General features: G+C 51.8%; 9 protein-coding genes across 9 annotated transcripts, besides 13 other annotated features; 6 read left to right on the top strand and 3 right to left on the bottom strand.

Moving 5' to 3' along the window:
- Positions 1–250: 250 nt before the first annotated feature.
- Positions 251–279: a microsatellite.
- Positions 251–280: a microsatellite.
- A 100-nt stretch (positions 281–380) lies between these two features.
- Positions 381–424: a microsatellite.
- Positions 425–867: 443 nt separating this feature from the next.
- Positions 868–895: a microsatellite.
- Positions 868–905: a microsatellite.
- Positions 873–906: a microsatellite.
- A 1,715-nt stretch (positions 907–2,621) lies between these two features.
- Positions 2,622–2,650: a microsatellite.
- Positions 2,651–3,163: 513 nt separating this feature from the next.
- On the top strand, positions 3,164–4,196 carry ACLA_046630 (nicotinate-nicotinamide nucleotide adenylyltransferase; the record flags this gene model as incomplete). The annotated part of the gene is made up of 2 exons (XM_001271622.1): positions 3,164–3,195; positions 3,242–4,196. 2 exons carry the CDS (start codon positions 3,164–3,166, stop codon positions 4,194–4,196), a joined length of 987 nt encoding a protein of 328 aa, XP_001271623.1.
- A 194-nt stretch (positions 4,197–4,390) lies between these two features.
- On the bottom strand, positions 4,391–4,883 carry ACLA_046640 (uncharacterized protein; the record flags this gene model as incomplete). The annotated part of the gene is made up of 2 exons (XM_001271623.1): positions 4,391–4,716; positions 4,814–4,883. The coding sequence occupies 2 exons, from the start codon at positions 4,881–4,883 to the stop codon at positions 4,391–4,393; spliced, it is 396 nt and encodes a 131-aa protein (XP_001271624.1).
- Positions 4,884–5,511: 628 nt separating this feature from the next.
- ACLA_046650 (J domain-containing protein) lies at positions 5,512–6,715 on the top strand (the record flags this gene model as incomplete). Its single annotated transcript, XM_001271624.1, has 3 exons — positions 5,512–5,779; positions 5,855–6,121; positions 6,180–6,715. 3 exons carry the CDS (start codon positions 5,512–5,514, stop codon positions 6,713–6,715), a joined length of 1,071 nt encoding a protein of 356 aa, XP_001271625.1.
- Positions 5,802–5,821: a microsatellite.
- A 644-nt stretch (positions 6,716–7,359) lies between the features above and the next one.
- On the top strand, positions 7,360–10,990 carry ACLA_046660 (ubiquitin-ubiquitin ligase UFD2; the record flags this gene model as incomplete). Its single annotated transcript, XM_001271625.1, has 7 exons — positions 7,360–7,389; positions 7,476–8,164; positions 8,242–8,452; positions 8,513–8,968; positions 9,027–10,614; positions 10,670–10,819; positions 10,881–10,990. 7 exons carry the CDS (start codon positions 7,360–7,362, stop codon positions 10,988–10,990), a joined length of 3,234 nt encoding a protein of 1,077 aa, XP_001271626.1.
- A 628-nt stretch (positions 10,991–11,618) lies between these two features.
- On the top strand, positions 11,619–12,880 carry ACLA_046670 (3-oxo-5-alpha-steroid 4-dehydrogenase family protein; the record flags this gene model as incomplete). The annotated part of the gene is made up of 2 exons (XM_001271626.1): positions 11,619–11,753; positions 11,813–12,880. The coding sequence occupies 2 exons, from the start codon at positions 11,619–11,621 to the stop codon at positions 12,878–12,880; spliced, it is 1,203 nt and encodes a 400-aa protein (XP_001271627.1).
- Positions 12,451–12,476: a microsatellite.
- A 731-nt stretch (positions 12,881–13,611) lies between the features above and the next one.
- On the bottom strand, positions 13,612–16,152 carry ACLA_046680 (5-methyltetrahydropteroyltriglutamate--homocysteine S-methyltransferase; the record flags this gene model as incomplete). The annotated part of the gene is made up of 4 exons (XM_001271627.1): positions 13,612–15,585; positions 15,655–15,774; positions 15,844–16,063; positions 16,142–16,152. 4 exons carry the CDS (start codon positions 16,150–16,152, stop codon positions 13,612–13,614), a joined length of 2,325 nt encoding a protein of 774 aa, XP_001271628.1.
- Positions 16,153–16,551: 399 nt separating this feature from the next.
- Positions 16,552–16,588: a microsatellite.
- A 719-nt stretch (positions 16,589–17,307) lies between these two features.
- Positions 17,308–17,333: a microsatellite.
- Positions 17,308–17,334: a microsatellite.
- A 1,926-nt stretch (positions 17,335–19,260) lies between these two features.
- Positions 19,261–20,145, top strand: ACLA_046690 (uncharacterized protein; the record flags this gene model as incomplete). Its single annotated transcript, XM_001271628.1, has 1 exon — positions 19,261–20,145. One exon carries the CDS (start codon positions 19,261–19,263, stop codon positions 20,143–20,145), a length of 885 nt encoding a protein of 294 aa, XP_001271629.1.
- Positions 20,146–20,406: 261 nt separating this feature from the next.
- On the bottom strand, positions 20,407–22,352 carry ACLA_046700 (SANT/Myb-like DNA-binding domain-containing protein; the record flags this gene model as incomplete). Its single annotated transcript, XM_001271629.1, has 2 exons — positions 20,407–22,009; positions 22,078–22,352. The coding sequence occupies 2 exons, from the start codon at positions 22,350–22,352 to the stop codon at positions 20,407–20,409; spliced, it is 1,878 nt and encodes a 625-aa protein (XP_001271630.1).
- Positions 21,019–21,078: a microsatellite.
- A 346-nt stretch (positions 22,353–22,698) lies between the features above and the next one.
- ACLA_046710 (emp24/gp25L/p24 family protein) lies at positions 22,699–23,560 on the top strand (the record flags this gene model as incomplete). The annotated part of the gene is made up of 3 exons (XM_001271630.1): positions 22,699–22,858; positions 22,924–23,309; positions 23,411–23,560. 3 exons carry the CDS (start codon positions 22,699–22,701, stop codon positions 23,558–23,560), a joined length of 696 nt encoding a protein of 231 aa, XP_001271631.1.
- Between the last annotated feature and the right edge of the window lie 84 nt (positions 23,561–23,644).

Genomic DNA, 23,644 nt, shown 5'->3' on the forward strand with positions numbered 1-23,644 from the left:
AAAGAGTGTGGGGAAGCGAAATCTATTCGCAACCTGATCTGTTAAAGAATGACTGTGAGTTTGGGGGTGTAGAGAAAAGAATGGTCTCTGACACGGAGCAGAAGAGAATGAAGCAGGACAGTCTGGCTATAAAACTCCAGGAAGAAACGAGTGACTGGGGGGGGGGGGCGATGAAGGGGAATTAAAAGGAGGGAGAGGGGCCGTTTGAGTCGGCCTGGATATTAGATTGCTTAATCTACTATGTGGTAAGGTAGTAGTAGTAGTAGTAGTAGTAGTAGTAAGGTAGAGATTATTATGATCATTAGTTAGTTATTATCCTGTAACCTGGTATCAATCGGAATCCTGACTGGGGGAAATTACTTCTTTTTTGTTTTATTAAAAAAAAGAAAAAGAAAAAGAAAAAGAAAAAAGAAAGGAAAAGAAAATTCCATTTTGTCTTTGGAATTAGTATTATTATTCTCTCACTGTTATCCATCCACCTGATATGATACTCAGGTACCCAAGACTCAAGACTCCAGAGATACTTCCTCCACTCCAGCCTGCCGCAATCTACATCATGCCCGGACTGGACTAGTGAGCTGGTTAACCAATGCCACTCTGAGGTGGGTGGCGTCTGGTGGAGCAGCCAAAGGAAGAAGAGACTTAAGAGAGGGTGGTCTAACGTCTTTCCGCACCCGCAGGGAATAGCATCATCTTACTCTAATATCAAGCCTGATATTATTGGTGTGGTTCGAGTCATTCTGCTTGTCGACCATTGATTACCGTAGGTACTACCTAGCTACTCTTTAGGTAGTGCCAATTCATTACTACTCTCTATAGTCTCTCGCTACATAAACTACATGAGTGGTGACAGGTCAATATCAAAAGAAATAAAAAATAAAAATAAAAAATAAAAATAATAATAAACATTCATACTAATACTATACCTAGTGGGTCCAAGCTCAGGTACCAATTTACCAAACACAAAAACCGCAAATTAAAGTGCGGCCTGAGATGAAAAAAAAGCCCCGTTTCATGTCGTCCTGGTCGGCTGTGATTGGGTCGCCCACCTCCTGCTTTATTCTCTCCGCGTGCCATCCAAACGCCATCCTGTTGATTGATGATTGAGCCCCGGTGCCACCCAACTGCCTCCGTGGACGGGATTTTCTTTAGGAGCACTTTTCTTTTTCTTTTTTTCCTGGCTTCTGTCCGTTCGGTTTGCCGGTAAATTACAGCCCATGGCAGAGTTTAGGTAGATTGTAGGCAACTTATCTATCTCCATAAAAAAAAAACTAATTCTTGATGTGATATAAGCAGAGCATGCGTAATTGTCAGGTTCTCTTCTCTACGGAGTACTTCGTACATAAAAGATCAATCAACGCTAACTTTACCGAGTCAATGGTTGGCTTTGTGTGAGCTAGCTAGGCCCTCGGTGTAATTTCCCGTGGCGCCTGTACCCCCGGTAGATAGACACAGAGACGGTCAGAAGTGATAGTTAGATAGTAGACTATCCATCGGAATTCGGATGTCTCTGATGATCTGATCACAATCAACTGTACCTGAAAAGGCTCATGGACTATGAGTTAGGTCCTTGTCAGCAATCTCGAGCTTTCCAGAAAAGTGGAAGAGAAAGAAAATAATGAGATGGGCTGGCGAGACAATGTTCCAGGCCTAAGGATTTTCATTTTGTACGGAGTCGCTCAGTAGACAGCCCCGTCTCGTGGGGGCTATCTAGATATTGTCATCCAAGAGATCTTTTTCATGGACCCTGCATTATGGACACTTAACAGACTTATCCTGGCCGTCCAGTCGGCAAGAACGTGTGAGATACGAAGTCAGTAGTCGTAGCTGATGGTTAAGACTGCAGACTAGATCGACTCAAATGTAACCGAGAGCCTTGACTCTGGATAGTCTGTCTGTCCCGGTACTCTAGGCTGCATGTCCCCCTATCCTTCCCCTTTTCCTACCATGATTGTCTATCAACTAGCTACGCCGTACTAACTAGATACTAAGATAGTAGAGCATCGAGAAATCCTTCGGTTAAGGCGTCGTCTCACTGAGGGAATTTCCGTTCATCCAAGCCAGAGGAACTCCGTGGTCCGCAAGAGAAGTATTAGAAAGCTTTGACGATGTCGATCACGATCAATATTCCTCCATAGCGGGAGATGGTCGGTATCTGTCCATCCGGTAGAAACTAGAAGCAGATATTTATCACTAGGCGGACAGGTAGGAGTCTCGATGAGTCGACACACTGTGGAGATCAGCAAGTCGAAAGTCTAGACAAAGATCCGTGGCAATCTCAGCGAAGAGAGATTTGAAGTGATAAAATGATCCATGCAGTAAATTCGATATTTTCTGGCTTTGTGAATCAGCCTGTAGTTTACACCAATGAAACATGATAGATGATTTCTTAAACTCACTATCTTTCTTTCTTTTTCTCTAAGACCCTCGAACTTGACCATTAGGATAGGCCTTTCTATTTAGTCGTGGATGCAAAATAACAGAATGGTGGTACTAGCTCAGGTGGTGGTAAAGATTTTAGTATCCACAGAATGAGCTTGAATTATGGGGTGGTGCTGTCTTTTACACGATGACACTTTTGAGAATGGCAATCGGTGTTTCAGGTCAAAAGTGGGCTTGGACTTGGAGCCTTGGAGCCTTGGAGTCTTGGACAGCAAGCTGAAGTCAGATACAAGGTCAGTGGGAATAATGTAGATTTTTAGGGTACAACTACACACTACACACTCTCCAGAATCTATCTGTCAGTCAGCTCACTCAGCTATGATTAAGATCATCCTATATTAATCTACCTGGGACAATTGATAATTATAATAATACAACAGTCGCGATGGTTCCATCCGTCGGCAGTCTCTTGTCTCGACTCTATACAGTAGAAGTTCCTAGAGCGAGATCCCTCGTTGATACTAGGGCTATTGCGGGTTGAAAAAACTCCTGCCCAGGGAGCCATTATTTATCGAGACCATTATACATTCGGTCTGTCCTCTCTTCGGCTGATGATTATTGGGATCGCTAGTAGGGTCCTCATGTGCCATGGATTCTGGCATTCTGGAACTGCAGCCGCCCGCGTCCAACTTACACTACCTTGGATCCTTTGGCTGAGGCGGACAGGACAGTGGTCGCTATGACCCCCACTACTAGTGGAAAGCACTCACCCGCCTCTGACATGACTTCTTCAAATATTATCATCACAGAGAGGTATGTGGCCACGGAGACAAACTCTCGACTAGAACCATTGTGATAGTATCCTTTCAAACTCCACTGGATCAACATTTTCTGTCCACTGCACATCATCGACTTCCTACCACTTCTACTTTCCGGTCAGAAGTATGGCGAGCACTACATACCAGACCCTCCGAGCTCATTATCATGCCGCGTTGAAACGTTTCATCGCAGGCCCCAGAAATCTCGAGGTGCTCTCCACCATCCCCTCAAACCAGCTACAGGAACAGAAACACCCTTCACCGGTCCCCGAGGTACTCTATGTCCTGGACTCGTCATTCAATCCCCCGACTTGCGCTCATCTCAGGATCGCCAACTCGGCCCTCCTCGAGAAACCCAGCGTACCCTCGCGGCTTCTGCTACTCCTGGCCACCCAGAATGCCGATAAACCATCGAAACCTGCTTCGTTCGAGGACCGTCTGGCCATGATGGAATTGTTCGCCCAGGACCTGTGGTCGCATCTGCAGACGTCCTCCCCAGCCCCTGGAAACGCAGGCCTTTTACAGATCGACATTGGGGTGACAAAGCGGCCGTACTTTGTGGACAAAGCAGCTGAGATTGAAAAGTCGGACGTCTACCCAGAGCCTTTGGAACAGGTCCATCTCACAGGCTATGATACGCTGATCCGCATCTTCAACCCCAAATACTACCCGCCAGAACACACCCTGCAGCCGCTGGGCCCGTTCCTCTCGCAGCATCGCCTCAGAGTCACCATGCGCCCGAGCGACGAGTGGGGGAGTAAGGAAGAGCAGGAGGCTTTCCTCCTTCACTTGGCGCAAGGCGGACGGGAGAACGAGGGCGGCAAGCGTGAATGGGCGCAGCGCATCCAGCTCGTAGAAGGGAAGAAGCCGGGGGATCCAGCAGTGAGCTCCACCAAGGCCCGTGAGGCCATTCATGCGAATCCCCAGGATCTCGAATGGCTGGTTCCCGATAAGGTCCGAGAGTACATTCTCTCTCAGCGGCCGTATGCGGAGTAGTCTGCCGAGAACCTCGATGGCGCGACCCGTAATTAACGTAATCACTTTTTCTGATTTTTTTCGCTACCTCTTGTTGTGTACTATACATGAAGCTTGCCGCATATACCCTGACGTAAACAATCCGACCGAAACACCGCCTACTCCAACATCCAGATACATTATACAAAGCGTTACAATTCCCATCCTACTGGAAATCACTCCTCTTGATCTTCTCGCTTTCCGAGAGTATAGGCCAGTCCACCGCCGACCATATTGGCCAGGCAAAGACCCATAGTCGCACCGCGGACGATGCCCCGCGCACCCCATTTCTTCATGAACTGCTGACGTCGGCGACCGGCAAGCAGAAGATAGAGACCGGACCAGGCGGCGCTGATACCCGCGCTGTCGGTCTTGAAGCCCTGGAGGTTCGCATAACTCGTGAATAGGAGGACCGGGGGGAAGAGCATCGGCACCAGCTGAAACGGACGCATGTGCTGCGCGGTAATGAGTGAGGCGAGGAGAGTGGGCGGGAATGAATTTTCTAGCGGAAGAGAGACATTGGTGAGATTTTCCACAAGAAAAGATCATATAGAAGAGATGAGGGCAAATGTTTGACAGGCAATTGGGATTGTTCTTACCTCCCCATGCTCTGGCTCGTTGCAGAAGAGACTGCTTTGCCTCTTCCACCGGAGTGTCTGTACCAGCCATTGTTCCAAAGACGTGGGGTGTCTCGACAATTGTATGGAAAGATGAGACAGAGTAGAAGTCCCTGTGTTTATACAAGGACAGGAAGCTCTCCTGACTGAAAAGAATATTTCCTATATAATAAGCTGTGCTTGCGATAGCTCAAGTGGTAGTAAGTACACAGTAGTGTAGGAACTGATAAGGTAGGTCCGGCTAGTTAGTACGTACCGCCGGATGAGTCGTGATCTGACAGGACCAACAAAAGTTGAGCCGGGCCCTTAGCGTCAACATCTGAACTCCCGAAAGACACCACGTTTCTTTCAGATTCAGCTTCATCAAGCATCTACAACCCCCCCCCCCCCTGCGGTCATTATCAGCATCGCATGCCCTGTACCCGCCACCGAACGGTATAGCCTCCTCCTTATCGTGTGAAAAGCGCAATATCCCCCTCTTATTCGCCCTCGCTTACAGCCACGGGATCGGATCGATCTCTCCCTCTCTGTTCCTCCGACGTGCGGCGCTCTTTCAACGAATTTTATTCTTTCGCAGTCACCGAAAAGAAACACACAACATACGGAGCACTCTGTACCCATCCGGTACCTAAGCAGATCTTGACCAAGAGGTGAAAACCCACCCCACGCACAGTTTCGCCATGCCAGCAGCCACAGCCTCCGGGGCAGATACGGGGGGCTCCGCACGCTCGCGCGACCACAACCAAGGGAACCAGGACCGCAAGTATACCCCAGAGCAGAAGGCGGCTGTGCTCCGGATACGAAAATGCTTGACAACGGCGTACTACGAGATCCTGTGCTTGGAGAAGAGCGCGTCGGACGGCGAGATCAAAAAGGCGTACCGGAAATTGAGTTTATTGACACATCCTGATAAGAACGGCTATGAGGGTGCGGATGAGGCGTTCAAGTGTGAGTCGCCCTTATACCTACCTTTTTTTTTTTTTTTTTTTTGGTTTCGTGGTAGCTAATCGGCGTGGCTTTTAGTGGTCTCTCGTGCTTTCCAGGTGCTCTCGGATCCGGATAAGAAGTCCAAGTATGATAAGTTTGGAGGAGATCCCGATAGCAGATTCCCACCCAGTGCTGGGCCTTCGGGGGCGGGAGGTTCGCCCTTTGGTGGCTTTGGTGGTGGTGGTGGTGGATTTCCGCGGGGAGGTGGTGGTGGTTCTATGTTCGAGGAGGAGATTTCGCCCGAGGAGTTGTTCAATCGGTTTTTCAGCGGCGGGTTTGGAGGCGGTGGTTTTGGTCAGTTTGGTATAGCTGCTTTTTGACTCTCTAACTGAGGTGTCTCTTACTGACGGATGCTCTCTAGGTGGCCCTCAGTTCGTCTTCAACATGGGAGGAGGTCCTGGCTTCCGCGTACACCAATTTGGAGGCCAACGACCCCGACGAAGACCTCGCGAAACCAGCGCCCAGGCCGAGGCCGCACCATCAGCATGGGCAACCTTTCAATCTCTCCTCCCCCTCATCCTTCTCTTCGTGCTCCCACTGCTTTCATCCCTTTTCACTGGCTCGTCATCTCCTGCTGGTCCCTCTTATCGATTCGACGCGGCCGTGCCTCCTCACACAGTGCAGCGCACAACGCCCAAATACAACATCAACTATTTTATCAATCCCAGCGATGTAGAAGACTACAGCCCAAAGAAACTCCGTCAGATGGACACGAAAGTGGAAGTGGACTACGTCACGAAATTACGGTACGAATGTGAGAGTGAAGTCCATGCTAGAGAACGCATGATACAAGAGGCCCAGGGTTGGTTCTTCCCGGACGTTGAGAAGATCAAGAAGGCGAGGACCATGGAGCTCAAGAGTTGCGAGCGTTTAGATGCGCTGAAGCGGAGGTCCTAACACGGTTTATGATACACCCTGCTCACTTCTGACGTGTGATTTTATCTTCCTATACTTAATTTCTTTTTTTTTTTCTCTCTCTTTTGGATTCCGCGCATTCTGTCTGTCTATTTGTTTTGCATTAGATGCCAATGACAGGCGGAAATCTCCCACGGCGCTCCATGGACTGATGTATATGCATGTCTATGATTGACTTATCTTGCAAATATCCAGCGATTGTGATGAATAAAACTGCATTATCATCAACTACATTTGGTAAAAGCGATACCCTCAATGCAATCTCACTTGTAGATATCTGTAGATAGATGAATAGATATCACCACACGAGACTGACGAAGGCGGTCTAGCTTAGTTAAGAAGATTAATCATGCAGGCGAATCTCAGCGACCATGACCGAATGCTACCACTCGCTTTCATCGGCGAGTCCTTGTCTATTGTTGTCTCTCTGCCTCTCTTTCATGCTGCCAGTTGACATCCTTCCATTCCCCGGAGTACATACTTTTCTTGACTGTTGAATTCTGCTTTTCTCTGCTTGTCAAAAGTCATACTAGCACCATCTCTTTCTCCGCACCTTCTGCCCCGCTGACAGAGCCTCTTTTCTTGGAGCCTTCTGTCTTCTGCCAGATCGGTGCCATCAATAGAGGATGTCTGATACACTCTCTGACGCGGATAAGGTGAGTCGTGCGCGAACTGGGCATCATTGTCATCTATGATACTCGATGTGCGGATGGGTTCTAAAAAAAAAAAATCACTTCTGCAGATCCGCAACAAGCGCCTCTTAAAGCTTGGAAATCCATCCTCATCGTCACAAAACGCAGGAGCCTCAGAATCGACTCCAAGTTCGCCCTCGTCGCCTTCACAGTCTAGCCCGTCTGCTCAGCAAGCCTTTGAAGCCCCGCAAACACAGATCAACATCAGCAGCATACCGCGCTCGCAGACATCGTCGCCTCGACCAGAGTTGCAGCAGGCAGAAGGGAAGCGAATCAAGATCACACCATCTGCCCCTGCCAGCCCTGCGCCGGACCGGTCATTAACCGCTACACCTGTGTCGAATACCCCTCCGCCTCCGAGAGCGGAGGAAACCCTTGAGGCTTTCGAGGATCGTACCCTGAGCGCCGTCTTCAAACTCAGCTTGAGGGAGGATCGACAGCGGGATATCCATGGACACAAGCTGACGTACCTTCCTGGTCTGCGGAGTGAGCTCGAGGACCAGGGGCGTGAGCCGCGTATAGATACCTCTGTTCTGGACCAGGCGCTCCTGGAAGCGGCCTCGAATGCCCAGCAGAAGCCGTTGGATTATCTGCTGCCGTGCTGGAGACGCATCTCGAGGCTGTTCAAGGGCTTCCGCCGTGTTCGCGACGATGATCCCAAGTTCAATGTCATCTGCGAGGCCCGGCGCCTGTGCATGAGCTATAGCATCTTTGCGATCACGATGCCAGAGATGTTCGGGTGCGTTCCTGCTTGATTCTTTCCTCCAGTTGAACATGCCCGGACGGCAGAGTTGACTGATCCCCTTGTCTCTCTAGACTCGAGCCATCTGAGAAATCGCCGCTCAAGCCGTATCTTCTCCTGGATCCCGAAGAGGACAAGGGTGTCGATCTTGAATTCTTAAGCGAGGCCGTCAAGCGGTTCGAAGAAGATGACAGTCTCAAACCGGCTTTCCTAGCAGCTGTGGAAGAGATGAGTCGTGATCTCGCCTCCATGACTATTAATGATGATTACAAGCCTTACATGACGGTGGGTCATCCCTCTAGTGCTTTCGTCGCGTCGCGAAGAAAGCTTTGCTAATTGCGTAAGGCTCTGCGGAATCTGGTTGGCCATGCGGTCATTGCAGCTGCCATCACGGAATCATCCATCTTCAATGCTTCTCGCGATCCGGCATCGTTTGAGAAGGATACACTCCTGGGGCCTTGGTTTCGTCTATCGCCGCTGCAGGGCGACGTGACCATGTCATACTTCTCGAGCCCCAAAACCCGGGACCAGTCATATATCATGAATGCGCAGCGGTCCCTCAGAATGATGCAGCAGATGCTTAGCTCGGATCTCTTCGACATCATCAATCACATGATTCGCGCCCACAAGGATGCGAGGGAAAAAGTATTAGATTGGTTCGCAGCTGCTTTGAACATTAACCACAAAAGAAGAGCCATGCAGGTGGATCCTACCACGGTATCATCCGATGGGTTCATGTTCAATCTTACTACGTGTCTGGACAAGCTCTGTGAGCCTTTCATGGACGCGAGTTTCACAAAGGTATGTTTGTACAGCTCATGCCTTGTTGGCTTGCCCACCAAACTCACCTTATCTGTAGATTGACAGGATCGATGCGGGATATCTGCATCGGAACCCCCGTGTTGACATGAAGGACGAGACCAAGATAAATGCCGATCAGCATGCCTCTGATGCTTTCTACTCAAAACAGGAAGAGGGAACTACGAACTTCATTACGGAGATATTCTTTCTGACCGTTGCCGCCCATCATTACGGCAGCGAGTCCCTGACATCGAAGCTGGATCAGCTGGAGAAGGATCTTCGACATATGGAGGGCACCATCCGGAGGTTTGAGCTGGAGCGGCACCGATGGATCAGCAACCCAATGCAGCTCCGGGTGTTCGAGCAGGCCTTGAAGAAATATAAGGACAAGCTGGATCTTGGTTTGGCCCTGAAGTATAGTCTGCAGGGTGTCTTGTTCGACGACCAATGGCAGGCTCGCTCAATGCTCTTCATGAGATACGTCATTGTCTGGCTGCTGAGGCTTGTGTCCGGCGTGAATTTCCCCAAGGAACCTATCAAGCTTCCCCTTCCGGAGCAGCGACCGGAGCTCTTCAGCTGCCTGCCTGAGTACTTTGTGGATGACGTTGTCAGCAACTTCAAGTTTATCATGTGGTGCATGCCCCAGATCATTACCGCAACGCAGGGCGATGAGCTGGTCATGCTCTGTATCACCTTTTTGGAGAGCTCGGGATACATCAAGAACCCCTATCTGAAAGCGGGCCTGATTTCGATTCTTTTCCGAGGAACGTGGCCTCGCCCTGGTGGCGGCCGTGGTGTCCTGGTCGATCTGCTGAACTCACTGCCCTTTGCTAACGAAAATCTGCTGCATGCTGTCATGAAGTTTTATATTGAAGCCGAACATCTGGGGACGCACAACCAGTTCTTCGACAAATTCAATATCCGCTACGAGATCTTCCAGATTATCAAGTGCGTCTGGCCCAACACTCTATATAGGAACAAGTTGTACAATCAGTCTAAGCAGAACCTGGACTTTTTTGTTCGCTTCGTCAATCTGCTTTTGAACGATGTGACATACGTGCTGGATGAGTCTTTTGGCGCCTTCATCACGATTCACACTACGCAGATGGAACTCGCCCGCAGTGGAAGCACAATGGATCCTCAGGAGCGTCAGCAAAAAGAGGAGCATCTCGCTTCGTCTCAGCAGAAGGCCAAATCTTACATGCAGCTGACGAACGAGACGGTTTCTATGCTCAAGCTGTTCACAGATGCACTGGCTGACTCGTTCACTATGCCTGAAATCGTGCAGAGATTGGCAGACATGCTCGATTACAATCTGGATGCCATGGTTGGCCCGAAAAGCTCCAGCCTGCGAGTTGATAATTTGCAGGAATACGGATTTAACCCGCGAGCTCTGCTGAGTGAGATCGTCGATGTGTATCTCAATCTGACGAGCAAGGAGAATTTCATTATCGCCGTTGCGCGGGACGGTCGGTCCTACAAGCCGGCCAATTTCCAAAAGGCCGCAGACATTCTGCGTAAATGGTCCCTCAAGTCTCCTGAGGAGCTCAAGAAATGGGAACAGCTGCAGACCAAAGTACGGGCGGCCAAGGAAGCCGATGAGCAAGCGGAGGAGGATCTTGGCGAGATTCCCGATGAGTTTTTGGGTACGGTAGACGGACTTTTGGGCATTGCGTATTTCACTGACAAAGAGTCTTATAGATCCTTTGATCTACACCTTGATGGAAGATCCGGTCATCCTCCCTGGATCAAGAGTATCCATCGATCGTTCCACTCTGCGGTCTCATCTTCTGAGTGACCCCCACGATCCGTTCAACAGAGCTCCTCTCAAGATGGAGGATGTGATTCCTGGTTCGTTATGTCCCAGACCAATTCAAGTACTCGATCAGTGGACTAACCGATGAGCTTTCAGATACGGAGCTCAAGGCCAAGATCGAGGCTTTCAAGGCCGAAAGGCTAACGGGGCGGCGACAGCCTTTAGTGTCGACTGTGTCCGAGACAATGGATACATCGACCGATTGAGGGAAATGATAGTAAACACTAACTGAAAGGATACTTACTGCCCAGCATAGACTCCAGACGTCCATTATACATACTTCATTTTGACATACGGAATGCCATGGTTACGATCTTGATTGGAGGGGCCTGTCTTACCGCGACGTTCAATTACTTTGACATAGAGTGTAATGAGATACTACAACCATCACTCGAAATCTCTACAGCTATATTCTGTGATTCCATACTCCGTACACAATTGACTTCTGTAGTAGTTGTCCCATAAGAAAAAAACACTGGTCACGTGCAGTGGGCATCTCGTGACATCATTGGATGAGCTCCGACTCATTGTTCTTTGTTGATTTGACCTCACTGCTGCCATTCACTTTCTTTGTTGTTGCGAACTCGACCTACTCATATGAATATGCTTTGCCTTTAGTATCTATTTCTTCTCTTGAGGCTTCTGCTACACCTCAACCAGCGTAGACAAGCTAAAGTAGCCTTGCCTACCAAGCCCATCTCTACTCTGGACAAGGATACACAACAACCACGGGCAACTGCTGCGCTAGCTTGATAACAATCAAGTGCAAAGGTAAGTCCTGCAAATCGAAGCAGATCTCTATGGAGTGTGACATGTGTGACATGTCTGGCTAATATGCCGAAGGCGAAGAACATCATGGGAACCGCATTCTCCTCTTCCTGGGGCTCTCTCCCCCCTTTCAGGGAGTTCATTCTGCCCACACCCCAGACGTACACAACTTTGGTGAACATCTTCCAGTACTTCCCGGTTGTCAGTCCCTCCGCTTCCCATCAAGGCGGAACATGACCGTTTTACTGAGATCTGTGCAGTTCACCCTCGTGCAATGGATCATATCTTGGCACCCAGCAGGCAAGGGCTCCTACCAGAGTTCCTGGCTCAACGTCCCAGGTAAACTCGGCTGGTTCATCATGGAAATCATCGGACCCGTCAACCTGCTCTACACGCTCTGGAAGCTACCCCCGCTGCTCAACCTCGCCTCGCTGCCGCCGGCCAACAAGCTCGTCGCCGCCCTGTACGTCATCCACTACATCAACCGCGCCATCGTCTCCCCGCTCTTCGCCGCGCCAAGCATGTCCCCCATGCATCTCTCCGTCGTGCTCATGGCCGTGCTCTTCAACTGGTTCAACTCCGCCTGTCTGGCCGGATGGCTGGTGGGATACCACATCCCCGTGCTCGGGTACACGACCGACGGCGCAGCCGCTGCCGCAGGCCCAAGCAGCAGCACAGACAATCCCCTGCTGCTGCTGCCCTCCGCCACCCCCTACTCACCCGCCACCCACTTTCTCTCCTCCCTCGGCATGGTCCTCTTCGCCGCCGGCATGATCGGGAACATCTACTCGGAACGCACCCTCTTCCGGCTCCGCCGCGAAGCAGCCCAGAAGCGCGACGAGCAGCAACCCGCCCCCTCCAACTCCAACGCGCAGGCCTCATCTCTTCCTCCCAAGGACAACAGTAGCAGCAGCAGCAGCAGCAAGAACAAGTTCTCCAAAGTCTACGTCATCCCGCCCCCAACCGGCGTCTTCCGCTCCATCCTCTACCCGCACTATGTCTTCGAGTGGCTCGAGTGGCTCGGCTTCGCCCTTGTCGGGACAGCCGTGTTCCCCGGCTCGACGGGCCATGCCTCCGCGTATGCCTTGCAGGCGGAGTCGGGGTCAGGTTCGGGTCCTCTACGCCTGGCGCCGTGGCTGGTCCCCGCTGCCTGGCTGGCGGATCAACTGCGCGTGCCGCTGCCGTTGCCGGCGGTGGTGTTTGTGGTGAATGCCGTGGCGAATATGCTGCCGCATGCGCGCTGGGGGAGGCGGTGGTACGTTGAGAGGTTTGGCGAAGGGGCAGTTGCGGGCCGGGGGGCCGCTGTTCCATGGTGTTCGTGGCTTTGAGTTTGCAGTTGGGACTTGGGAGTTAGTGGGTGGATAGTCGATAGATTATGGTGGTGGATTATCAGTCCGTAGGGGCTGCTTTGTGGTTGTCCTGACGGTGCCGTAGAGAGTAGAGACAGAATATCTGTGAGATGGTTGGCAGATGGCTGGCAGCTTACTGGATATGGGGGATATTACCATCGGTATGAAGATAGCAGTCGACTTGCGACTAACTACTCCTCCACACTTCAGTCTTCAGATCACTACGATCATTCTACAATCTACAATCAACAGGAAGAGAGTCTTTGACATTGTCTTTGATTGACAAGGCTTGAGAGGTAGATCAGTTAGATCAGTACCTAACGTGTCGATACAACACATTGTTGAAATATTGGAAGAAACCATCAGCGGTAACCGACTGCCGCAACCATGCATATCCCTTTTTTGGTAAAACAGCTTCACCAGTGCAAAAAAAAAACAAAGAAAACAAGAACACCCCACCCAAATAAATGCGGATCGCTTGCATGGAGGTGGCAGTCAAATGTTAGGCTTGACCGCCGATGTTGAAATCGTCAATGTTGAAACTCCGGGGACCCCCATATTTTCTAATACAAAACCCTGAACCCTTATGTTGAACTTTTGGTATCATCGTCGTAACTCATCACATTATAAAAAAACGAAACTTCTGGGGCGACGGGTTGAAAGATGTCGTCCCCATTATGGGTCAAATGGCAAAATCAAGATGATGCCATTTACTTGGAGTACTTCTGGCGGAAGTACTTGGCCGCGTTGACCATGTTGGTCAGAGCAGCCTTGGTCTCGGGCCACTGGCGGGTCTTCAGACCACAGTCAGGGTTGATCCAGAGCTGCTCAGGGCGGAGGTAAGGAAGCATCTCCTCGATGCGGTCCTTGATCTCCTGCTCGCTGGGGACACGGGGCGAGTGGATGTCGTAGACACCGGGACCGATTTCGCGGGGGTAAGCCTCCTCAACGAAGACCTTGAGCAGCTTGGCATCGGACTTGCTGTTCTCAATGCTGAGAACATCGGCATCGAGAGCCGCAATGGCGTGGAAGAAGTCCTGGAACTCAGAGTAGCAGAAGTGGGAGTGGATCTGAGTGCCATCGCTGACACCGGTGGTGGCGAGGCGGAAGGCACGGACGGCCCAGGCGAGGTAGTCCTCACGCTCCTTGCCAGCACGGAGAGGGAGACCCTCACGGAGGGCAGGCTCATCGACCTGGATGACCTTGACACCGGCGGCCTCGAGGTCAACGACCTCGTCACGGAGAGCCAGAGCAAGCTGCTGAGCCTGGACGGACTGGTGGACGTCGTCACGGGGGAAAGACCAGCGGAGACAGGTGATGGGTCCAGTAAGCATACCCTTCATGGGCTTGCTGGAGATGGACACGGCATACTTGGACTCCTTGACGGTCATGGGAGCGGGACGAGAGATGTCACCGACGATGATGGGGGGACGCACGCAACGAGATCCATAGGACTGAACCCAGGCGTGGGTGGTGAAAACGTAACCGGTGAGACGCTCACCGAAGTACTGAACCATGTCGTTACGCTCGGGCTCGCCGTGGACGAGGACATCGAGGCCAAGCTCCTCCTGAGTTCTGACAACATACTCGATCTCCTTCTCGATGAACTTCTCGTACTCCGCCGCGGTGATCTCGTTCTTGGTGAACTTGTTACGCTGGACACGGATCTCCTTGGTCTGGGGGAAGGAACCGATGGTGGTGGTGGGGAAGAGAGGAAGGTTGATGGACTTGTTCTGCTCGGCAATACGGGTGGGGAAGGGAGACTTGCGGTTGTGCATCTCGTCGGTGACAGCAGCCTGGCGCTCCTTGACCTTGGGGTCGTTGGTGCGGGCGGACGAGGCACGAGCCTGAACAGACTTGGCATTGGCCTCGAGCTCCTCACGGACGGCAGCAGGGCCCTCGGTGACAGCCTTGGCAATGACGACGATCTCCTTGGTCTTCTCAACAGCGAAGCTGAACCAGTCACGGACCTCGGGGTCGAGGTTCTTCTCGCTCTCGAGGGTGTGGGGAACGTGAAGGAGGGAGCTGGAGGTGGAGGCAATGACTCTGTCCTTGCCGAGCTTCTGGATAGCGGCCTCGACCTTCTCGATGGCGGCCTTGAAGTTGGTCTTCCAGATGTTACGGCCATCAACGACACCAGCGGAGAGGACCTGGTTGGGGCCAAGAGCGGCGATGACGGAGTCGAGCTGCTCAGGGTTGCGGACAAGGTCCACGTGGATACCATAGAGGCTCTGGAGGGCAGGGAGGACATCGATGTTGTGGACGATGTCACCGAAGTAGGTGGCGAGGACAAGGCGAGGAGCCTTGTCACCAAGAGCACCCAGCTTCTCATAGACGGGCTTGAAGGCAGCCTTGGACTTGACGGGGAGGTCGAAGACGAGGACGGGCTCGTCGATCTGGACATCCTCAACACCAGCAGCCTTGAGCTTGGCGAGGAGGTCAACGTAGAGAGGGAGAAGGTCGTTGATCTTGTCAATGGGGTCAACGGTCTGGCCACGGTCGGCCTTGGCGAGGGTCAGGAAGGAAACGGGACCGAGGAGGACGGGGCGGGTGATGACGCCGGCCTCCTTGGCCTCAAGGAACTGAGCAACAGGCTTGGGCTCCTCAGCCAGCTTGAAGACCTGGTTGTTCTGGAGAGTGGGCTTGACGTAGTGGTAGTTCGAGTCGAACCACTTGACCATTTCCTGGAGGGGAATATAAGTTAGGAATGGAAAGGATTCTCTCAAGAACGATCAAACAGGTGGGGAACAAACCAAGCTAGGAACATCAATGGCGGCCTGACCATCGGTGGCGGGCTTCTGGAGACCACGGCCCATGGCGAAGTACTCGTCAAGAGGGTGCAGGTTGTACTTGCTGTATCTCTCGGGGACGACCTATTTTCAAGACGGCATAGTTAGGCAACTGTGACTTCAATCCAGCAAGTGGGATGCTAGGAAACTTACACCGAAGAGCTGGATGTGGTCGAGGACCTGATCGTAGAAGGCAAAGTCGTTGCTGGGGATGATATCAACACCAGCATCCTTCTGGATCTTCCAGTGCTCCAGACGGAGTCTCTTTCCCTCCTTCAGGAGCTCATCGCGAGAGATCTTGTCACCCCAGTAAGCTTCGGTGGCCTTCTTGAGGTCACGGAGCTTTCCCATGCGGGGGAAACCCAGAACGGCGCTATCGAGGGAAAGACGGTTAGTTCAATTGTAGGGAATAATCGAACGATTATACGGGAGGTGTCAAGGGGATGCTTACGATTGAACCATTTTGAATGTGTGATGTGAACGGAGAGAAGGTGGGAAGGTGAGGGTTGAGAGTAAAAATGGATGAACGTGGTAGAAACAAGTTCACACAGAGAGAGATGAACAGACAAGAGAGATGCTAATGGAGCAGTCTCTTGCTGAGGAAGAAAAAGATGATCAAGGGGGGGGAGGAGAAGGATGATGAGAGAGAGAGAGAGGGAGGATAGAGAAGAAGAAGAAGAAGAGGGAATGGAGGGAAGAGAGGATCTAATATGTAGTTACTGGGGGAGGGGGAAACAACGGAGAAGAGAGTCGGAGGGGTTGATGGTGGGGCCGTTGATAGGAGCAAAGCTGTTCTTTTACCCTTTTTTTTTTTTTTCTTCTTTTCGGTCTCGGAGGGGGATGGATGGATGGAGGGGTGTATGGTAATTTGGTAACTTGGTAACTTGGTAACTTGGTAAGTAGGTCATGTATGGATGTATGTAAGGTATAGTGTATACTGACATACGGAATTATACTCGGTCTACTAGGGAGGTACTGGAAGTTAGGTACTTCGGTGTGTCAGGGTAATAGGTAATTAATACCTGTGACTCAAAATGGCGTGATTGGATCCAGAATTACTAGGTATACTCCGGACCTAGGTACGTCCATACTCCATACACAGAGTACTTGGGTAAAGTTAAGTACCTAGTCACCTAAGGTTCGGAGTACCTACTACCACCTACACTCCCTAGCTACAAGCCCAGTACCTAATAATTAATACCTAGATAACTAGGTACTAGGTAGTCGCCGCCCTCGCCTGCTTTCTCCAGAGTCCTGTCCAATTGGGTCCTATGGGGCTCAATTATGGGCCAATTGGGAAGGGGTCCAGTCCTCCCAGTGTTGTCCGGGATCGGCCTCTTACTCCCATGGAATTCGGTCTGTTACGGAATTTACTGACATTTGCCATAGAAACCCGAATCTTCAGCTTCACCGGCCTCGTAGAGTCCATGAGATGATACCAAGAAGATACTAGGAGAGAGACTTCGTGCAGTCCGATTGGAATAATGATCTGGGCCGACTTAAGTTATATCATTACGTTGGATGAAACATTCGGAGTTGCATGTACACGCGGAGCAAGAACGGTCCCTCCCTGTAGTAGAAAGACCATCCACTTCTGTTCCATCCAGTCCTAGAGCTAGAGAGAGAGAGAGAGAGAGAGAGAGATACATAGAGATAGACATCATGTAGGTGCTCCCTGTTCAATACTATTCCGGAACGCTTCTCCTCCCAGTGGCCATGTACACGCCAAATAGAGTGCAGACAGACCGCTGCTTTGGAATATATTTACGCGGATCCCTCCTCCAAAGGGGCTGACCGTGACCAGCTTCCACCAGTCTACAATCAACAATCGACTCAGAGATTATATCAAGTACCTAGACTAGGTGCGATGTGGTCGATGCAAGAGCCTAGCAGGAAGGTTAGAGCACGGAGAGGGAGAGGATCTCTTCATCTTCATCATAGGCAGACATGAGAGAGGCAATGCTCCATCGCAGCTTCCTATTTGGAACAGTCGATGCTGCTTCCTTCTCTGCTCCTCGAGGAGACATCCCACCAACGACATCCTAAAGATAATATTACTTCCTTCGAAGCAACTCATCAGCACTCATCTCCCCAACAATGTACTGCTCAGGTTCTTCCCAGGTAATCCAGGTTCCTGAAGATAATCACATTCAACCCATCCAACTCATCCAATGGACCTCTTGCTCTGCCGTCGCCTCAGAAGAATATGGATATCATCTACTTCATCGACCGATGGACAGACATCCAACCGGGCTGAACCGGAGCCATTGCTCTTCTCGGACGATGATGAACCACAAGGTAATTGGGGCCATTTACATTTACCTCAATGGAGACCTCTACCTAACATGAACAGGCATTTCCTCGGCAACCGAATACACAATCATCTCGAGAAGCCCGCGAAGTTCATCCGAAGGGCAGCGACTTTCCAATCGATTTCGTAGAAAACTTTCTCGAGAATCCAGACGGTTGAATGGCGCCTCACGTCGAAGTGACCGAAGGTCAGGCACTTCGCTCTTCTCCTCGGTTTCTTCCAAATCGAAGAAGGACAATACCATCCTCAGCGTCCCCCATGAATTAGGAAGTGGTTTGATGAGTGAGAGAGGTTATGATAGCGATGCTCAGTTCATCTCAACCCCAACACATGCTGCAGAGAGAACAAAGATTGCAGGCATCATTGGCGGCAGTGGTGTCCTTCCGGGTCAGTTCTACCGCATTGCCAAAGTAAGCTCTAGCACAGAAGGCGAGCAATGCCCAGGATGTGAGGAGCGAAAGATACCCGAGACGCCACCCCGTTTGTTGGAGCAGGAGGGCTGGAGTCCTCAAGCGGTACATGGCTACTTCGCCCCTTATGATTCGAAGATTGACGATCCGAGAGTAAAAGACGTCAGACCCTGTCCGCACAATACAAACCATGACCAAGCTCCTCACAAGGATGAAATGCTTGTGGCCATAACCCCAGCACTCTCTGAGTTGAGGAAAACACAGGAGGAAAATGGCAACCCTTCCCCAGCTGTGATTCAGATACGGCCTTCAATTTCTCCTGGTCTTACACCTTCTAGCCCTCCAGCCAGCCCTTCACCCAGGTTTTCCTCAGAGATACTGCTGACAAAGAAGAGAGGACATCTCGGAGTATCAGCATCTGGTGACCAGTCCATTCACCTTGCAGACATGAATATACCCCATATGCTAGCCTCTTCATCAATGTCGCCTCGATTTTCATCCCCTCACCCATCTGATGGTCTCAACAGTCCCACAAGGATTGTGACTCCGGTCTGGGATGCTGGAGTTCTTAAATTAGAAGTGCCCCACGCAGAAGAGGCCTCTTCTTGTTACTCTCCCACAACCACTTGTATGTCAGCTGACATGCACAGCCGTAGTGCATCCCACCAAAAGACAAGTATTGCCTCGAGAAAACCAGAGACGAAGCGTAAGAGATCTCTATTCAGGGCGCTCTCGTTAAATGTCTCCTCACGAAGCATATCAATGTCGAAGGCGAGTGACCCTGCCGTGGATGACGGTGCCATTAGCAAAAAAAGTAGATTTATAGAGCAGTTCGACGTGGATCGATCAATGGCCTCCCTAGACTCCGAGCCTTTCAACGTTCTAAACAGCAGTCTGGCGTCGCCGCGGAAAGTCAGTATTGGATGGATGTCCGAAGGGCGCCGTTTGGGGTATGGATATACTCTCGTTGCTGAAGACGAGGTCAAGAACGACGACAAACAATCGAGCAAAACGTCGTGGACCAAAGGGGAGTCAATGGTCTCCGCCAACATCTCGAGCATCATGGACCGTTTGAACTTCCGTCGCTGGTCTGGCGCAACCACATTTCAAAAATCCGCGAATGTCAGCGATTCCGCCAGTTGCAATTCGGTCAGATCGACCCCATTGCTTAGGGTTGCAAACCGAAGAAAGGCCTCAACATTAAACGAAAGAAGAACGTTATGGAGTTCGAAACCCGATAACAGCTCAATACAGCGTTTGAAGGGAAGCTCTGAGCTGGATGAGAATGTGCATGACTCAATTAGGACTACATGGACGATTTCCACCAAGCATCGAAAAGAATCACAGTCAGTGCGGAACATGCTGGCGAAACAACGTCGCGTCAAACATACGAGTCACAACCCTGCAGCCAAGGAGACCACGCTTGGTGGACGAGGCACCACTAGGCCCAAGAAGGGGACACAGATCATGAAATTGAAGATGATCCGCCGTAAGGACTGGCGTGAGAAACTTAACGATGATGCCCCAATCGTCCTAACCAAGCGCACCGCAAGAGGGCGTGCCTCCCCAGATACAATCGGCTGCTCTACAGAGGCAGATGCCTTGGACCAACAAGCCGTCTGTCGATCAGAGGACTATCAAGACCCTCTGGAACGAGCTGTATCGGAGACCATATCGGACGACTGGGTTAGCCTGTATCAAGACTGTCTCGAACTACACACTGATCTGAGGTGAGAGGGGAATAGGAGCAAGAAAAGAGCAATAGAGCTTGCACATGGGGCTCAAATGGAAGTGTCTCTGAATAGACTGAACAGGGGCATGGATTACTTTAAAAAAAAAAAAAAGCATTATTCATGGCACTGAATCAAAAGCAGAGTCTGACTTGTGCAGCGCAGAGGTCCGAAGACCGAATGTATTCATATAATCGTACAGAGGTATATTGGAACAAAACACAGAGTCGCAAATGAGAATGATATCTTACCAAAGGGACAAAAGTTACTTCTTTTGCCGCTTCGTGCTCTTATCACTCCCATTGCTTAACACGCTCGCGGAGCGCTTGTGAGGCGCACCCTCGTGTTCCGGATCCCCGGCATCCGCATCAGCACCTTGTTGGCCTGTCTCAGCGGCCGGCCCGGTCTTCTCGTCCCCTGAGCCGGAGGTTTTGATCGAGCCCATCGATGAGGCTGCATGAGCATTCTCACCACCAGCCGTCTCTTCAGACTCTTCGGCTTTGACCTCGGGCTTCTCCTTCTCCTTGGACTCCTTCGTCTTCCGCTCTCGCTCCTCCCTAGCAGACTCTAGGACGCGGATCTCGCTCTCGACCTTCTCCGACACCTTGCGCGCATCCAGCAGCAGGTTGACCGAGTGGATGAGCCGCTCGAACTCCTTGCACACACGCTCCGTGGGCATGACCAGCCGCGGCGGGATCTCCAGCTCCGCCAGCGCGGCGGCCAGTTTCTGCGACTGCACGTTGGACTTGGCCTGTGTGAGTTTCTGGGCGCGGTCGCTGCGGAATTGCACGCCGGGGGCGAGGCGGTCGTGGTGCTGCACGCCGTACCGGGCTTCTTCGGCTGCCGTGAGCGTCTTGACGGTGTGCTGTGGCTCTTTGGCGGCCGCGGCGGACGAGGCGGCTGTTGATGCGGCTGCGGCTGCGGCGGCAGCCGCTGCATTGGATGCCTTTTTGTTGGTTGGCGCGGCGGCGGCGTTGCTGGGGGTATCTGCGCGGCTGTCGCGCGCGCTGGTCGGGGCGTTGGACGTGGGGGTTTGCCCTGCAGGGCTCGGTGCGGCGCCCTCGGGCCCGAGAATGGAGCGTCGCTTTTTGCTCTTGTCCGCTTGGAGGAGCGTTTGGAGCAGCTGGGATAGGCCCTGGCTAGACTGGTACATGGTGGTATTGCCGACGCTGACAGGCACTTCGAGTCTGGAATAGAGCTCTCTGCGCTCGGTGATAAAGTTCTGCTCGTTCGATGTGATCCGCTTAAGTTCCTCCAGCAAGATGCCTTCTTCGCGCACTTCGTCGGCGGAGCGGTTCAGTTGCAGCGCGGCAAGCTCCTTGCGCGCCCGCTCGCGGTCCGGATCGAACTTCATCATCTTCTCGTGTAGGTCGAATTCCGCTTCGGACATCTCCGACGGGGGATGCTCAAGTGCCAGCATCGATGCAGCAATGAAGTAGTATCGTGCCTTCATCTGCTCCATTGTTCGATATCGTTTAGCCGGGACAAGCGCGGTTGCATTAGATTCCGAGTCCGCAGGCTGAGGATGAAAGTCGTATCGATCAGCAATCACAACCCACCGCAAGTCGTACTCCTCTACCAAATCCATCAAGTAGTCTGTCTCTTGCCGCGACCAGTCATCGTTCTTTAAATGTCGGTTGTATTCCTCGTCGGTGTAGCGCCTTGGTACCTGTGCTTTGACGTTGTATTTTGCGAACGAATATGTTTGATCCGCTGGCTTCACAGCTCCATCCTCCACTTTCGCTCCGTCGACTTCCATCTCCGAAGGGCCCTCGGGGGCTTGTGCCGTTGTGGCTTCTGGTCGGCGTTGCCAGTGACGTAGAACAAGGCCATCAGATCGAGCATCGTTGGTGAAGGGAGCTATTTGCCTAAGGCAGAAGGAGGATCATCAGCACGACACATACATAGCGAGATTCAGCAAAATCCGCGAACATACCATGGGCGGACTCTGAGTTTGTTCATCCATTTCGGCCGTCCCTTGTATCTGTTCTCGTTGATAGCGATCGGGGGCGCCCTTTCGCCGAGGAGCGCGTAGAGTTCGCGAGTTATTCCCTCTGTAGCATCATGATTATTAGCATCCATATACTTCTGAATGTCCAATACAGAGCCAAACCAACCTGGCCTCTTCTCCACGACCTTTTGCTTCTTGTGAGGTCGAGGCTGCCCCTCTGCGGGCAAATCCAGCATGTCGCGCACATCGGCGGCGGCCATGATGGCGATGGGGCTAGTGGACTATACTTTATCGAAGCGAAATGGGGGGAATCGGAGTAAAGTATCTAAGTCAAAGAGAGATAGACGGAAGAACTAAGTAAAATAAGGAGATGGATTCGATGACGGAAACCCGACTGTGATGGCCTGGGAAAGAGAGGAATCCGCCGCACACCAGCAGAGAAAACGGCGGATTCGCATCGCGCCAAGACTGAGCCGCCGTTGGTGCCAGATCTTCAGTTCACATACAAGTCAAACCAACTATTATTGTTGTTGTGAGTGTCCGCCGTCAACATACACCATTGATTGTCCCTCTCTACTCACTCGCCAATTAATCAGGACACTCATCATGGCTCCGACCAGATCATCGGTCTCATGGCTATCGTCCGCCCTGGCCATCTGCGCCATCTTCTGCCTTGCCGTGCCCGCGAACGCCCTCTACTTCTATATGGATGGCCGTCAAACAAAATGCTTTTATGAGGATCTTCCCAAGGACACGCTGGTCGTCGGTACGTAAAACTGCCCAGCAATATGAAGTGTGCAGCCTACTGATCACACCTCGAAAATCGAACAGGAAACTTCAAGACCGAAGTCGTCAACCAGCAGTCCAACACCTACTCCGTCGATCCCAACCTCAAGATGCTCATCACCGTCGACGAGACCTTCGACAGCGACCACCGCGTCGTCTCCAAGCGCGACGGCCACGCTGGCCGCTTCACCTTCTCCGCCGCCGACGCCGGCCAGCACCGCATCTGCATCACCCCCGACACCAACGCTGCCACCGGCGGCTGGCTGTCCGGTGCCCCCGCCGGCGCCGTCAGAGTGAACCTGGACCTGGCCATTGGCGAGACCAGCAAGATCGAGAACGAGGATAAGGACAAGATGAAGGATATCGTGCAGAAGGTCAAGGATCTCAACAGCCGGTTACAGGACATCCGTCGCGAGCAGGTATTCCAGCGGGTATGTCGTCCTTCTTCGCCCAACTTGTAGTCTCAAGTCTGTTAGAGGGTTACAAGGAGTACCCCGTGCTAACCACAACCTTTTTGCCCCCCCTCCTGTAGGAACGCGAAGCCGAGTTCCGCGACCAGTCCGAAGCCACCAACTCCCGAGTCGTTCGCTGGACCCTGATCCAGCTCGCCGTGCTCTCCGCCACCTGTGCCTGGCAACTCTCGCATCTGCGGTCGTTCTTCATCAAGCAGAAGCTGACGTAGGCTGGGTGCTAATGGATAGAGAAGGGTAACAACGGGCTCGGGCGTGCATCTGTGACATGCGGGGACCTTCGCATTGACTTTTTT

The sequence above is a fragment of the Aspergillus clavatus genome, genomic scaffold (genome assembly GCF_000002715.2).
Source record: "Aspergillus clavatus NRRL 1 1099423829800 genomic scaffold, whole genome shotgun sequence".
NCBI lineage: Eukaryota > Fungi > Ascomycota > Eurotiomycetes > Eurotiales > Aspergillaceae > Aspergillus > Aspergillus clavatus.